The 16,255-nt window shown below is 42.8% G+C and overlaps 1 protein-coding gene across 1 annotated transcript in view; it reads left to right on the top strand.

Moving 5' to 3' along the window:
• ZC3H7B (zinc finger CCCH-type containing 7B) overlaps nt 1-16,255 on the top strand; it is a 1,999,702-nt gene that overhangs the window by 1,345,501 nt on the left and 637,946 nt on the right. The window contains exons 16-17 of the mRNA XM_044087097.1: nt 7,203-7,285; nt 7,626-7,759. Of these exons, the coding sequence (XP_043943032.1) occupies nt 7,203-7,285; nt 7,626-7,759 (217 nt within the window). The remainder of the gene's footprint in view (nt 1-7,202; nt 7,286-7,625; nt 7,760-16,255) is intronic.

The following is a 16,255-nucleotide window of genomic DNA, read 5'->3' as shown; positions in this document are numbered from 1 at the left end:
GATTCTGGATCCAAGTCCAGACCTTCTGTCTCACTCAACAGACATAGTTCACCTGGACATTTTAGGCCTAAAGCTGACTGCTTGGTTTCTCCACTTCCATTGGTAGTCAGACAACTCAGACTCTCCTCCCCATCCATCACATTGTTTTATCTTCCCATAAAGCTTCCACTCAGAGGGCTTACAGAAGTAAATGGCAAAGATTTGTTTTTGGGCACAACAAAAAGATGTTGACCCTTTTTCAGTACCAGTACATAAAGGTCTTGAGTTTTTGGCTACACTTTTTAATAAAGGGGCTAGTTCCTCGATTGTTAAAAGTAGAACTAGCTCCCATTTCCTAACTTTCGTGTAGGAGTTAACAGTTTTGCCTTGGCTTCTTCATAACTTTGTAAGGCCTTTATAAGGGAAACCCTTCTTCTGAGACCACCTGTTAAAGATCTTACCCCGCCATCAGATTTGATTTTAGTTTTGCAAGCTTTGACTCTGTCTCTTTTTAAACCGTCAACAAAATTTGAACTAAAGTTTTTAACCTGGAAAACTTATCTTTTTGGTAGCTATAGCTTCTGCTTGAAGAGTCTCTGAACTTCAGGCTTTGTCTTCTAAGCCTCCTTACTTAATATTTCATAGATATAGTGTAGCACTACGAACCAACCCTTCCTTTCTTCCTAAGGTGGTGTCAGAATCCAACATCAGTCTATTAATCTTCCAGTTTTCTTTCCAAATCTCACAAACAAAAGGAGAATACATGTTACATTTGTTGGATGTTGGATGTTCACAGACAGTTACGTGGAACAAAAAATTTAAGAAAAACAGATCATTTATTTGTTTCTTTTGCGGATTCAAAATTGGGCAAGCCAGTTGTGAAAGTAACTTTAGCCAAATGGTCAACTGATTGCATCTCCTTTCTCTTTGCCAAAACCTTTGAGAGCCCTTTCAACCAGGTCCATGACAACTTCATCAGTATTTTTATCCAGATCTTCCATGGATGATGTCTTTCTGGCTGCAACTTGGGCTTATCTTCATACCATTATTGCGCATTACAAATTGGATCTGGTGTTGAGGGGAACATCAACCTTCGGCTCAACAGTATTCAGGAATATCCTTCCTTAGAGGCCTCTGAGAATTCAGGTAGCTGGGTACTCTGTCCCAAATGCTGAGGAATGAATGAAAATTGACATCATCAGATAAAGAAGTTTTGTACTCACCATAGCATTCTATCTGTGTTGTCCATTTTCATTCTTCCTTAACACCCCCTCCCTCCGACCTCCTACCATTTAGTTTATGACTTCTGAAAGAACAAGAAGGTATTGGTTTCTCATCCTAGTGTTTTTTCTAAAGTTTCTCATCCTAGTGTTTTTTCTAAAGTTTTATGAGGCTATAAGGCCAGCAAACAAGATTTGAGGCATGGTAGGGGACTAGAGCATTATGTGTTAGGGAGGAACTTTAGAGTTTCCAGTATCCATGAGGTGTAAAAAGCAGCTGAGCTAGATCCGAGGGTCAGATCCAAACTCGGTTGTTGAGGAAGAATGAAAATGAACATCACAGATGGAACATTATGGTGCGTACACAACTTCTTTTTATAAAACTGTAGGATGTATGAATGGATTTATGTAGTCTAGGAAATCAGCAATGATGAAATCATTAAGTTACATTATGTCCAAATTAGAGTATAGAATAATAAAATGGAAACATTTTAAAAAACAAGGAGTAAATTGGAAATAGTACAATGGCAATATACCAAGGGTGTACATGGACGTGAAAGCTGAAGTTATGAAAAAATAAAATATCTGAAATCATACAGCCTTTTGAAAATTTTTAAGAGAAAACCTTATTCAAGAACGTAAGGCTATAGTGTTAAGCTAACGATTGTGCACCTTTTATCCTATTTGTGTAACTGTTTTAAACTACGTAATACATAAAGAACTGAGAAAGCTTCTGTTAGGTAACTGGGTTTGTTTAAAAGTGAATGAGAAGTGGGTTTAAGGTACAAGTACTGTATGCATTTAAATGGTTTTATGTACTTTTCCTCAGAAACAGCTGCATTAATATTATAATTTTGGTTTTGCCACAGAAAAGTATATTTTATTCTGGTTGAGGCAAAATGATTGAATACCTAACAGACTAATATATCAAGATCCTGATGTACGAAAGTGGACAAATCAGGATTTCAGGTATGGTGCCTTGTTAAGTGGTCATGCTAACTATGCCCTGTTTCACAAGGAAAAATAAAATGACCGGTTAGGAAGAGAGACACTGTGATTGTTCAAACAGGGTGCATACCTACAAGGAAGAAACATTTCAATGTATAAAGTATCTGAACAAAGTCCTGCCACTCAAAAAAAAAAAAAAAAAAAGTAGGAGAGGGTGAGCAGTAAAGAGATTGCAGCCAAGCAGCAATCTTCCAACTGCAAAAAGGCAGTGTAACATTTGAGTGAAAAGTTAGATAAGTAGTACATAGAACTATTAAAAACGGGCGATTCTGTGATTGGATACATAAAAAAGACTGATGAGAATTGAAGAATTGGAAGTAGATTATAGGAGTGGCAGGATACCTCTAACTACTCTGAAGGAGGGAGACGAGGATGTACAAGCACAGCTAATGTAGCTGGAGGCAGTGAAGGAGGAACTAGAAGACATAATAACCCAAGAGATGGAAAGCAGGAAGAAGAGAGAGAAGCTTAGGATAGCAAAAGTTCTCAAAGGAGCAGAAGGAAGAAATTATAGACGGATGTTCTTTCTTATCACTGTTGCAGTATTCTTTACTCTTGGAATAGCCTGCCAAAGATATCCAAAGCATACGAAAGCCTTTATGTCTTCTGGGTGCCATATGTCAAATGCGTATCCTACGTGCAAGGTGTAAAATACATATGTGACTGAGTTGGTTCCAGTACAGAGCCTTCTACAAATAAGTACTCCACTGGGGTTTCTTCTTTTTTTTCCTTCTACCTATTACCTTAGTTTACATGTCATCCAGAAAGGTAAAATGAGACCGTGGGAGGTGGATTCCCCATAAGACAGACACAATGTCTTTTTTTGTTTCCTTGCAACCCACGACTATACACAGTGTGAGATATGTCAGGAATTTGTCTCCAAGACACTCCACAGTTGTCTGTCATCTCATCATTTACTTTGAGAACCAGCATCTAAAGCTTTTGGTTCAGGGTACCATGGCCAAATCTGCCTGCCCAGACATTCGGCTGCCACTTAAAAAGACAAAAAAGCACAAAATGATCCTGCTTCCGTCCGGACTCCACTGGACATCTCTAGCTGGTTGGATGAAAAACTCAAGGACCATATGGTACCACTGACAGCACCCTCTACTGTGACCAAGTTAGAGGCTGACATAGAGCTGCCTTTCTGCACCTCTTCTGAGGCTGTGCCTATGTCTGGTGCAGATGTGGAGGGGGAACCACAGCTGATTATTTTGGAGGGACATAGAAGGAATCCCCAAAAATTTGTTGAGGAAGAAGTCCCTGGTACCCTGAATGTAAGCAGGGGTCTGAAACTCCTAGATTTTGTTAAGGCTGATGTTCCTTTAAAAAACAGAAACAGCAAACTAAGAATGTGACTCCTGTGGCTAAGGATTTGCACAAAGAATGGCAGGATTTTACTCGGGGATTTTCAATGTTTGTATGGCTCTGAAGTTCCTGTACCCCCACAAAGGATTATATGTTTCCGCTTCTTGGTCTTCCATTCCTTCCAAATACCCTAGGGACTCTGATTCCTTTGAAGGGTCAGACACTAGTGAGGAATCGTTGGATTATTCCTCTCAGATCCACTCTGCCCTTGTCGTGGGGTCTGAGAAAGAAGATTCGCCATCTCCTGACTCTTGTGGAGGAATTGTCTTTTGGGTGAATGGTGGTTTATATGATGGAACACTAAGTGGGACTGTTCCCAGGTTTCTGATTATCAAAAACAGACACTATGAACTCCTGCAAATAGATTGTGCTCTGCCTTCTGCAGTCTCTTCAGTACTGGCTGCCCTGCTGGATACTCTCACTGCAGCTTCTCAGGCCCCTGACTCTCAACCTCCTGCTCCAAGGAAACTGGACAGGTTCTATAAACTTCCTGAAGATGAATAGTTTTATATAAAAGCCCTTTCTCTGATCCTGCTGTTATTTCTGGAGCCACTGATAAGTCATCCAAGTTGCTGTCTTCTAAGCTTTTACCTTCTGATAAGAGCAGCCGTGCCATGGACAGGTATGGTAAAAAGGTATGTACCTCTGCTACCTTTGCCTTCAGGACTATTAATTACCAGACCCATATAACTAGGCATGTCCTGGTTCTTCTCTTCCAACCTGGGGGCATTCTGGCTGGTTTGCCTTACCCGGAGGGTAAGACTTCTGCCATTGCACTTTTGCTTCTCGGCTGGCTCGTAATTCTATTAAATGTAGCTGAGATGTTGCTGATGCCTCCTCTAAGGCAGCTGCATCTGGATCTGTTATGAGGAGGTATTCCTGGTTATGCCTCTAGGCTCTGCCTGAAGACATCAAGGACAGATTATTGGATTCTCCCTAAGACAGGCAGAATCTCTCTGGAACTGCTGTGGCTAAATTATTTAAGACCCTTCAGGATAAGTATACCAGTAAATCATTGCCACACAGGAAATAGTGGTACTGTTTGGTCGCTATCCCACCTCTTGTGAGGTGTAGGGGTTGAGGTAAGCAAAATCCAGAATGAGGAGTATGCCCAGTTCTTGACCTGGAAAACCTTGACTGTGCTGTGGGTGTCTGATCTTGCAGTGGTGAGGCTGTTTGTTCTGCTGTATTCCTTGGTCAGACCATGTTCTGTAAGTTTTCTTCTTTAGGGATTTTGTCTATGGTGATCTGCATGTGGCAGAACTCCACCACGTCATCCTGTATGACCACCCTGGAGTTATTTTTGTTATTGATGTATATTAAGACACCTCCACCATTAGCCCTTGTCTGTGCAACTGCTGTAAAATGTGGAAAGCACTGAAACCTTCCAATGCCAGGGTACTCTCTGCCACTTTAAACCATGTCTCTGCACAGATGTCTATATTTCTGAGTGTGAGGATGACTTGGAGAGTATAGTTTTTATTTAGGCTCCTGGCATTGAGAAAAAACACCTTGAGGTTCATGAGAGTTGATTTTGCTATGTCCGTAGTTTGGCGTTACCTAAAAAAGACACTATGGGGTGGGTAAAGTTTTAGCCAGTATGAAAACCTAGAGGGGAAAGGTATAGAACGTGTTTGGCAAAGCAATGTGGTGTATTAACCATGTACTCCCAAGCTGACAAATATTGGATCCCCTTAGAATGGCACATGAAAGATGGCCTTTTGTTGAAATCAGACATTTTTTGCTCATATTGTGGCATCATCCTTAGTGATGGTAATATGCTGCCCAATGCTAGGCTTATACCAGCCTGAAGTACATAGTCTGAACGTTCCGTAATGTCTCTCTTCATGTAGTCCGTTGAGGTACTTCTCGGGTCATTTGCATCTACATGGACTATGATGGAATCATACTGTTACTTGTGGTGCAGCAACTTGAGTGAATGCTTGATTTGGTGGAATGTGGGTCCAGATAAGCAACTAACAGTTATCTTCTCCTTGTTCAGTCTGGTTAGAGGGGCATCAGTATATCTTATAATGAAATCTCCTGTGAGTAGAGTCCTCAGAAGTGTGTTTTCTTGCCTTACATGCTTAACGTTTGGGGCTGCACTGAGAGTGACAGTGTGTGTGGTGGTAGGTGGTTTTTTTAATGCTTTTAGGCTTGCTGAAGCATTGGCAATCTAGGCTATCTTTGTTGTTTAGGAAGACTGCTTTTAAGTGCCTCAGCATATGTTAGTTTATGTGTATGTTGTGTACCATGTGAGATGGGTATTGTGTGCATGGTTTCAATAACCTGATGTGCGTTTGTACGCAAGAGTTTAGCCTCCGGTGTCTGCTTCTATAAAGATTAAGTGGTTGTCCGTAAACATGAGACAGTTGTTACATTGTCTTAAGATGCCCATATCCACCAAGCTGGTTACAGAGAAATTAGGAAATTGCATATCTGTACTATCCAGTTCTTTTTTTGGTGAGCTACAAGGGGTGGTCTATTAGAGTTAGAAGACTATTAAGGGTGCTTTGATGGTGCAGACTAATAAATTATTAGTCAGTTGCATTAGAGACTTGGCATAAATGTAGATGTTCGATTAGATTCCCTGTGCAATACCACTTCCCTCTGTCTGACCTCATCATTGTTTTCTTCCTTCTGGCTGAGATAGGTACCTTGTTATCCTTCCTCCACCTCCAGTTAGGTCCCTCCCTAAATATTTATCTGTCTAACAGTGACCAGGAAAGAATTGAGCAGGGTATACTCTGGAACCTGGGGGGGGTTATAGTCTGGAGCAAGAGAGACTCAAAGATGGGCTGGATGGACTACCCTTTTATACTACAAACATCCTGACATTGAAAGGGGAGGGCATCTTCTGGGCTGTATAGGTATCGTGATGCCATCTGTTTCAGACCCCAACAGGAAGATTCTCCCATCAAGAATAAAATGCCTTGTATAACGAGGTGACAACTATTTCTTGTAGAGTTTGGAGGAGTTCCTGATATGATTAACTGTTACTTGAGGTACTGTAGAAGTCCTGGAATTACATTACGTGGCTATTATAATATTAACCTTTCTTCCATTAACATTTTCATGTATTTATATAAGTATCCTGTTCAGTCAGTCCCAACACAGACTCTTCATTTATCTGCCTGTTTTTTCAGCCATTGGGACAATCGAAACCTACTTGTTACTGTTCTCCAAAATTGCCTTATATCTTTCCCATATATTGGTTTATATTTTACTAATATTTTAGCATGCTTAGGAAGACTTATATTTGTATCCATCATTCTTGTCTGAAAGAAGGCTTCTAACCTCACCTCTAGGTTGAACAGTTCTCTTAATTTTCATATTATGCACAGTTTTCAACTGTTGTAAGGTGCAGTCTGGTAGATTTGATAATGCAAAGGCCATTATTTTTGTCTGAGAGAACTACTGTATTAATTTCTTAGCACAGTACACCAAAACCATTTGAATGCATGTAAAAGATGGGGTATTAACACCCAGTTGTGCAGGATTCTGTTTCTAGCTAGTGTGCAGTTCTGTAAGTGAATGTATGCTAACAGTCCTGATGTATTCAGACTGACAGATCATCATTGGTTGCAACTTATTACTAAGCATATGTAAATGTCTTGTTTATCTAAGGAATCAGTCATGAAGAGATCGTGCTGGAAGCAGAACAGTTCTGGCAGAATGAAACTGCCCGCAGTAAAGCAGCGAACAACAAGGTAATGATCGAGATTACAGCAGTTCAAGTAGCATATTACTTTATAATGGGCTTTTTTATTTTTTGATTAATCACTGCTAGTGGTGAGAGCATTTGTTGATGTCTTAATCAGAAGGTAAACAGGGTTTTAAGTGTGCTAAATTTGTCATTTAACATTGAATGTGTGTGTACACTGTAAAATGCTTTTTGAATTATATGACACCAGATGTACACACTTTGTTTGAATCTACTTGGCTTGAAATATTATTCATAACAGTTTATGCCCTTTACTATTTATTTTATTGTGTTTTTCATTTTAGAATAACTTACTTTGTAACTTTATTTTATTTTGGTTGGTGCAGCAGTCTCAAGGAGGCACAAAATCTAGCAATCTAGATCTGAAAATGAAGTTTGTGTGCAGTCAGTGTTGGAGAAATGGACAGGTCATTGAGCCAGACAAGGGTTTGAAGTACTGCAGTGCCAAAGCTCGCCACAGGTTAGTAGAACTGAAAGGCTCTTTTTTAGATATTTGAAATTAACTCTTTTATGTTGCAGTCTTAAGAATTTTGTTGTTACTGTGCTGTAAGGAGTCTTCAGTGTGTTATTGCAGCAGTTTTGGACAGCATCACTTATAGGATCATAGGAAGTTACTAGGCTGTTGGCCGTGAGGCCCTTAAAAGCCTAGTGAAGAGTTTAGCCCATGTTTAGACAAGACAGCACCAGATGCTCCTGTCCAGCAGGGACACAGGTAGAATCCTAGGGGTGTATTTTCTGTTTCACACCCAGTTATCCAGGATGCATTTAAAAAAGGCTAAAGAGGTAGTCTGCTTGACGTAGAGAGGGAGTCTGTTCTACAGATGGTGGAGTCTCTGGGACACAAATCTGTTCTGACAAGTCCTGTTGATGTTAAAGACCAGGTTGAGGCTGTGCATGTGGGTTACTTTAGTGGAACTTGACTTGCGAATATGCAGCAAAACCATCAAGGCAGGCTCCGAGATTGCAGTGTATGCCAGACAGAGGTCACCTCTGTGGAGTCTGTATGAAACTGAGTACAGTGATAGGACTTTTAGCCTGTGTATGGTAGATATTTGAGGCCCTGGATTCTCCTGGTGATGAACCTCTGTTTTCTTTCCAGCTGCTGCATGTGCTTTGCGGGGTACATGCTGAAGAGGGTTTTGTACTCAATAATGGATCTTATAAGGGAAGAATACAGGGATATTATGACCTCCTTAGAATACAGGGATATTATGACCTCCTTGTCCCTGGATGAGATACCCTTACTTATGAGGGTGACCATGTAGAAAGCTTTCTGTACAATGGAAGCAACATTGTGGTCAAAATCAGGTTGCTATCAACATGGGTGTTTAAATCCCTCACGACTGATTTCTTAGGATGTTGTTATTAATGTGATAATTTGTGGAGATGCCACTCTCCCCAAAGGAGATGATGATGAATTTTGTGGTATTCAGCTTGAGGGACCAGTCATTTCTTTGGGTAGGGATGTCCACATCATTAGGGGAATTGATGACAGTGCCCAGCTGCAGTCATCTGCAAACTTGGTCAGTCATAGCCCACTGGTTTTTAGCTTGCACCTCAGAAAAGTAAATCCAAATAACAGAGGCCCCAAGACCGAACCCTGGGGTATGCCGCTCATTACAGGTCTACTGCTTGAGGTGGCTTCCCCTATTTTGACTAGGTGGGTTCTATCAGTGAGCCAGCTTGCTACCTGTCTGGTAACATAGATTGATACCTAGTTGAGAGAGTTTATCTATTATGCCGTAGAGAGGAATAGTGTTGAAGGCTTTGGCTTTATTGATTAGACATTTTCAAGTTTTCTAGGCTTACACTTGCTGCGTGGGTATTTGTCTGTCTGTTAGCATGCTTTCTTCCATTGACTGAAAAACTTCAACCCTATTGTGACCATGCTTCTAGGAGAGAGACCATCATCCAGACATCAGGATTTTCTCCTTACGTAATCACTGGTAAGCGGCTGGGATGAGTGGGACACACTGACTCGTACATAATTTCCAGTATCTATCTCTCCCTCAGCTACATCATACAGGGCCCTTTCCTATACCTTATGTGGCACATTCAGCCTCTGTGAAGTGTCAGATATGCACCTAGGCACACACAGTATGGGCTATCCCCAGTATAGGTCACTCACTTCCACTTTCCCCAGCCAGTTATACCAGCACTTAGATCATCAGGTTTGTAGTAAGATCTTTATCCCTCCATGTCATGGAGCTGCCTTGCATGAGTATTTTATGGATTTAGTTGGACCTAATTTTTTTTATGTATGCTTTTTGCCTTCCAACTTGCCGACCATCAACCTTCATCCAGTCAGTTTTGTTATTTTGTCATTGACAATGTCATCACTTACTCAGAAGAGAGGCAGTTGGCATCAAGGTATGTCAGAAAGTTATTGAATCCTGGCCGCCTATGGGCATTCTGGCTTTCCTGCAGTCATCTGCCCATTTAGTGGTTCAGCAGTTGCTCTTCAGTTGGTACTCTGAGAAGAGAACCCAAGGGATTACAGAAGCGAAAGTTGATATTGCCATCAACTTCTCCCCTGTAGTCTTAAGGCCCACCTAGTGGTTTGACCCTTTCCCTGTAGATGCTAACTCCACTGGCCAGCTTAGATGGCCCATTGGGAGGTTCACAACACACTAACACACCACACATGTGGACAACAGGGCTTCTTCAGTTTGGTGGAAAGACCAGCATTGCCTACTCACTCCCATTGTCCCCTCTCCTGTTGCTGTAGTACCAGAGCTGCTAGTCATACTCTGATTATCTAAATCATATTCAGGGCTTTTATCCTTTTTTGTCAAAGAGATGGGCTAGATGGACTTAAGTATCAGTGTGCCTGATAGCAGTTGTAATTGAGGCTTTAACACAGAATGCAATTTTATCAGTGTTTTATACAACACTGGTACAATACACTAGCACTAATTTTTGTAGTAAGGCATAAGATTAGCATTAAATGAAAGAAAATCATCTATCCATATCTTATCCATCTGTGCATATACTCCATATCTTCTCTGCTTAACCCTGGAAGAAATGGAGAACATACCTTATCAACTGATACCCTTCCATCACAAATAGCCAAAAACTTTAATGAGCACTTCATAAAATCAATTTCGGACCTACTAACTTAACACCCCTAATGCTGGACCCCCCCCACACCCTTCAGCCTATTCAGACGCTAATCCCAGACCATCAGCTACTTCTAACACTCTCATTATTAACCCCCTATTCAACATAACGTCATACAAACCCCATTCTCATTTCAGCCCATACCCACTGACACCATTAAGAAACTGCTCCAAAAATGAAAACCCTGCTCTACCTCAGCTGACAATCTTCCACCACACTACTTCAAACTGGCTGCTAACTCAGTCGCCTGCCCAATCAGTATCCTTATAAATAGGTCTGAATTAGAAGTGCCTACCATATGGAAAGAATCTCACATCAGCCCCATCCACAAAGGAGGCAACTCTTGATCCATCCAATTTCCGTCCTTTGTCCATCTTGTCACCCATATTCAAAATTCTCGAGAGTGGTATCCATCAGCAGGTAATGCAATATCTGTAGCAAAACAACCTTTTAACTAAAACCCAACATGGTTTCTGACCCAGCCACAGCACAGTTACAGCCCTATTATCTTTTACAAACAGCGTGAACAAGGCCAGAGATGCAGGATGCTATACAGCCTCAGTATTCCTTGATCTCTACAAGGCCTTTGACACAGTGTCTCACCCCTTACTTTTGAACACACTGTCTAACTTAGGCTTCTTACATAACAGTAAAATGGTTTCAGAGATACCTCGCAAGCAGTGAAATGGTCCAATGAGCTCTCACTCTCACTCTTTCTCCACAACCCTACTGGAGTCCGGCAAGGCTCCATCCTAGGACCCCTACTCTTTAGCATGTTCACAAACAACCTTCACACTGCCTCTCACCCTGGGACCCTCAATCAATATGCTGATGGATTTCACCATAATCTGTACTGCTCAATCACTACCAGAACTACTTTCAAAAACTCAACAGTCCTTTACTGCAGTCGAATCCTGGCTAAGAAATGCCCAACTCTTTCTTAATCCAAAGAAGACAAAACTAGTACTCTTTCATCCTAAAATCACCTCCACTGCCACTGATCATTTCAACATCCTCGCATCTGACAACACTGTCATAGAAATAGTGCAGGAAACCAAACTTTAGGTGGTGTTATTGACATTAAACTTTCATTTACCCCCATATACAGCGAAATAAAGAAAACTCATCAAAAACTGGGACTCGTATAGAAACAAACATTTATTTACTGCAGCAACCAAAACTACCCTTATAAAAAAATTTTTACTTCCCTCCCTTCTTTACAGACCTCCCAACCATACTGAATTACTCAGTAAAAAATGAGTTTTGGGGTTAAATAATAGGGTGCTACGATTCCCGAGTGGCACCCCTTCATTTCCGATTTATTTAACATTATTTTTTAAATTTTGCGGTTTCGCTGACGTCATCATGTGAGCGATGACGTCAGCTCCATCAACCTGTCAGAATTCAGCATTTCCAGCAAACGCGAGTGGAAAATTGCTTTTGCTTTGTTGTCAGACCTTCCGCGAGTGTTGGCTGGCTGCTAGAAGGATTTATTTATTTGTTGGCTGTCTTCTGAGGAACGGAATGAGTCGTTTATTTATCTGTGAGAGTCGAGATGGATTGTATACTTCTTTGTTGTCAGACTTCTGCGAGATAGCTGCTACTAGCCTGCTAGAAGGAACAAACGAGAGAGAGAGATGGATTGTATTAGTCTGCTCGAAACACTGTCTGCAGGTAAGGTGTGTGTGTGTGTGTTGGTATGGTGTGGGTATGAACTAAAAATGGCAGTGGAAAAGAGAACACATTTGGCTCTAAAAGACAGAACCCAAAGACTGCTTATATAACAAAATACTATAAACGTGCTTCATAAGTCTTGAGTACCCACTTTAGTCAATGTGACCTGTAGTTTTGGTCTTTCTACTACTCGCGTCTAAGTTTTTTGTTTCAATATTTTTTATTAGTCGGTCTTGATTCTAGATTTTGTCATGTTCACGAGCTAGTTACCTAAAACCAGTTGCATGCATTTGAAATTAGATGTAATACAAATGGAGCATATAGAGAGTTATAATACCATGGAAAACAAACATGCTTTGTAGTACACTTTTATTAATTGCAACAAAGTAAGACACATTGGCCCCATTCTACACATTTGACTCAGGCTCATACTGATTTAGCAATTGCAGGCTTTAATGGTGATTAATTGATTCATTTGAGCATACAAGTCTGGTAGCCAAGTGTTGAGTGTGACAGAGCTGTTGGAATCAACTGTCATACACAGATACACTGATGTACAGGAAATTCTCAGAGTGATAGTTGCCCTAGTTCTTAATAGCCCCTCTGTGAAATGCCCACTTGCCTTAGTGAGATGATTGCAACACCATACTTCATCTGTTGGTGTCCCTTTTGATGAACAGATTTTTTTTAATTAGTGTTGCACAGTTAATGCTTGGATGACCTCACAGTGTTATGTGAATACGTGGAAGAGGCTTATTTTTTTTCCAGACATGATCAGCATAGAGATCATAGTAGGAAGGTGTGTATGTGTGTGTGTTTGGAGATTACTGAATGAACCCTTTGGTAAAATTTTAACAATACTTTTATTTTTTTTTATTTTTGAATGTGTATTTAATGTGTATTCTGGGTGTTACTTCTTGGGACATGTATTATGTAATTAGACTAGAGGTAATGCAGTGACATCACTGTTTTTTTTCCCCCAAGATACCGCCCTTGGTAACAGTTAGTGGCAAAAAGAAAATAGTCATGGATGACTGTTAATGTATCCTGAAGGTGGTATTCTGGAAAATGGTTTTGTCTAGGAGTACAACGCAAAATATTTTGTGGGGAAATTAACACTGGTAGAGGAGAATTTTTGGTAACTCTTTTTCTTTTTTTCTCAAATTTGATTTACTTCTCAGCTAAAGAAGTTAAGTTCTTCTGTACACCAAGAAACCAGACTGAAAGTGGCTGATCATATTTGTAGGTTGAATGTGTCAGTAGCACTTTGCTTAGTTTTTTATGACTTGCACACAGTCCAAGAGTATGAGAACTGTGAAATGAAGCTTACTCATTGAAATATCCTGAGGATGACATGATTTTAGTTGTACTGCAGTATTAAAATATTTTATTATATTTTGATGACCAGGGAAGACAGAGAGCAGTGCACTTCAAGCATAGAATACAGTTACAACGTAATCAGTGTGTGAAATTTTACAAAATGAATGCATTACAGGGCAAAATAGTTACTGTCGTATTTAAGACAAACAAGGTCAGCAGCTGCATTCTTGAACAACTAATAGATCTGAAGTAGTTAACTTCATTTGATCAGCAACCTGTGGGTTACGGATTCGAGCTGGCAGCATACCAAGTAAAAAGATCCGAGCTCCAAGCTCTTCCCCCTTACCCATACTACACTGCAACCTCCTTCCAATCTTCAGATCTCTTTTGCCGCGGCTTTGCCAAGCACAGGATTTTTCGAGCTCCAAGCAAGTTAGCATCTTTTACTACAAACTTTCTCTTTTTGTCTATTTTTTTTTTGTGTGTGCGTGTTTCCATTCTCCCTAGCCTTTATCTCCCCCTTAACTTTGGTAGTTGTCCATCCCTTAGTAGGCCCCTTTTCCCTCTTTCAGGTGCGCGTGTGTGTTTGTGTGTGTGTCTCTAGTATGGCTGAAAGTCATAAAGTGACTTTTTCCAAGTGCTCTGAGTGTGGCCATAAGCTGTTGCCAGCAGATGGTCACACTCAGTGTGTGATTTGCTTGGGGGTTCCGCACCTTTTGGGCTGTCAGATATGTGCAGCCTTCAACCCCCGAGCCTTACGGGATAGGAGGAACAAGCTGATTCTGGTGGGTCTTCTACCGTGGAATCAGCTTCTTCTCCTTCCCTCTCTGTAGCGACAGCCGCCGGCCCACTTCCCCTGTCTGGGACTCACCCTCCCACCTTGTCTCAGGGAAAACGAGAGGCCAAGAATGATAGAAAAGAGAGAAGGGAGAGAGAGAGAGAGAGAGAGAGAGAGGAGAAAGAAGCCACAAGCGACAGGCTGAATTGGACCCTTCGGCCCCTCCCGCTAAAGTTGTCTCTTCTCCATTGAGAGTTTCCAAGCCTTCCTCCCCACGGCTCCATTCTCCACGTTTCTCCCCAGAGCCGGAGGAGGAGACCTGACCAGGCTCGAGGTGGTCGTCCCGTCGGCCCTCGTTGGCTTCCTCCAGGTCTACCCGCAGCATCTCGGAGGCAGATATGGACCAGATGATGCGTCGATTCTTGCAAACTCAGCTGCAGATGAGAGTGTTGCTGCCTCCCCCCACTGGGGCAGAGTTCAGCTCCACTGTTCGCCCCGATAGCTCCTTCTCAGATCCATCACCAGATTTCAGTGTCTTCGGATTTGAGGAGCCCCGGAGCCAGGGGGTCGGCGCCGATGGTTATTACTACCTCGACCCTGGCCATGCCCTCAATCTTATTGGATCCGAGCTCTCAGAGCCGAGAGTTGGGCAACAGATCCGGGGGTTGAGTGTGTCTTCGGCTCCTTTGCGGTTGGAGCACACCATCCTCTCTGGTCCGACCACTTCGGCTCCGGCACCAATCCCCTCGGATCCAAGGGTCTCGGCCACCTGTCTTAGAGAGGCCGGTTCCCCTTCGGCATTCGACGTGGTGGAGAGGGTTCTCTCTGGAGGATCGAGACCCCTTACTCTTTCCTCAGGGTCTGCCCCCGCTCCCTCACAGCTCAGTTTGTCCTCCATCATCCAGTCCCCCCAGGAACAGCCTGTGTCGTTGATGCCCCAGCCAGTTCCCCTGGAGGAACATGAATCTGTTGGTGAGCCCTCCTCGGACAGTTCCCACGAGGAGGTCCCTCACAAACGCCTGTGCAAAAGGGGGCACTTGGACTCCCCTGAGTCCCTCATCGAGGATACCGATTTGGAGGAAGGGGAGGGTGCCCCCAATCACCCCCCTACGACGTCTCCTTTGGAGACATTATGGAAATACTCCGCCAAAGGGGGGGTCCACCCAAAAACCCTCTTTGGATGAGTTGGTATTCCTGGAGGCGTTCGACACAGGCCCATCTACCTCTTGGGTGTCCCCCCCAGCCGACCCCCTGGTCGACCTGATTACCACCAGGGTGTGGAAGGAGCCGGACACTGTAAAGCCGAAACCCAGAAGGCCTGATAAGGTTCTTAGTCCCCCTGCATACAGAGCTTCATGGAGTAAGGGTTCCCCGGTTGATGCCATGGTGGTGGCGGACACCAAAAAGGAACTCTCCCAGGAAAGTTCTTCAGTCCATCCCCCTGACAAGGAGTCTCGGGCACTGGACCGTATTGGAAAGCAGACTTTTGCTTCAGCTACCTTCTCTATAAGGGCGCTGAGTTACTTGGCTCATGTAATCAGACTGCATTGGGACCTGGTCAAAGAGTACGCTGAGTCTCCCCCATAGTCCATGTCGGCAGAGGATAAACAGACTTTCGCGGCTCGTATGGCCACTCTCATGTCAGTGTCTACATTAATACTTCTATGCGGCTACTTTCCCATGCCACGGAGGGAGCCACTAGAGCTAGCGGATCTGGTATCGCCTTAAGGCGTCATGCCTGGTTTCGACTTTGCGATTTCTTGGAACCCTTCAAGGCGTCCTTCGCAAATGCACCCTTTGACGGGGTCGAACCTCTTCGAGAAGACCATCCACGAGATGCTGGTCCAGAGCGAGAAAGATGGGAAAATGCTGTCAGCCATCGGAATCCGCTTCTCTACCCCTTAAAGGTCCTTCTCCAGGAACCAGCGAGGGCAGAAGAAATGTGGTTCCAGAAATATCAGCAGGCCCAGAACTCTCAGGACTCCTTCTCCCCCAGAGGCAGAGGGGGACAAGGTGGACGCCGGCCCAGAGGCAGAGGCGGTCCAAAGAACTTCGGGTCACGGG

This window comes from Protopterus annectens, chromosome 1.part1, assembly GCF_019279795.1.
Source record: "Protopterus annectens isolate FY-2018-M chromosome 1.part1, PAN1.0, whole genome shotgun sequence".
Classification (NCBI taxonomy): Eukaryota; Metazoa; Chordata; order Ceratodontiformes; family Protopteridae; genus Protopterus; species Protopterus annectens.
This window is presented reverse-complemented; position numbering and strand designations above follow the sequence as displayed.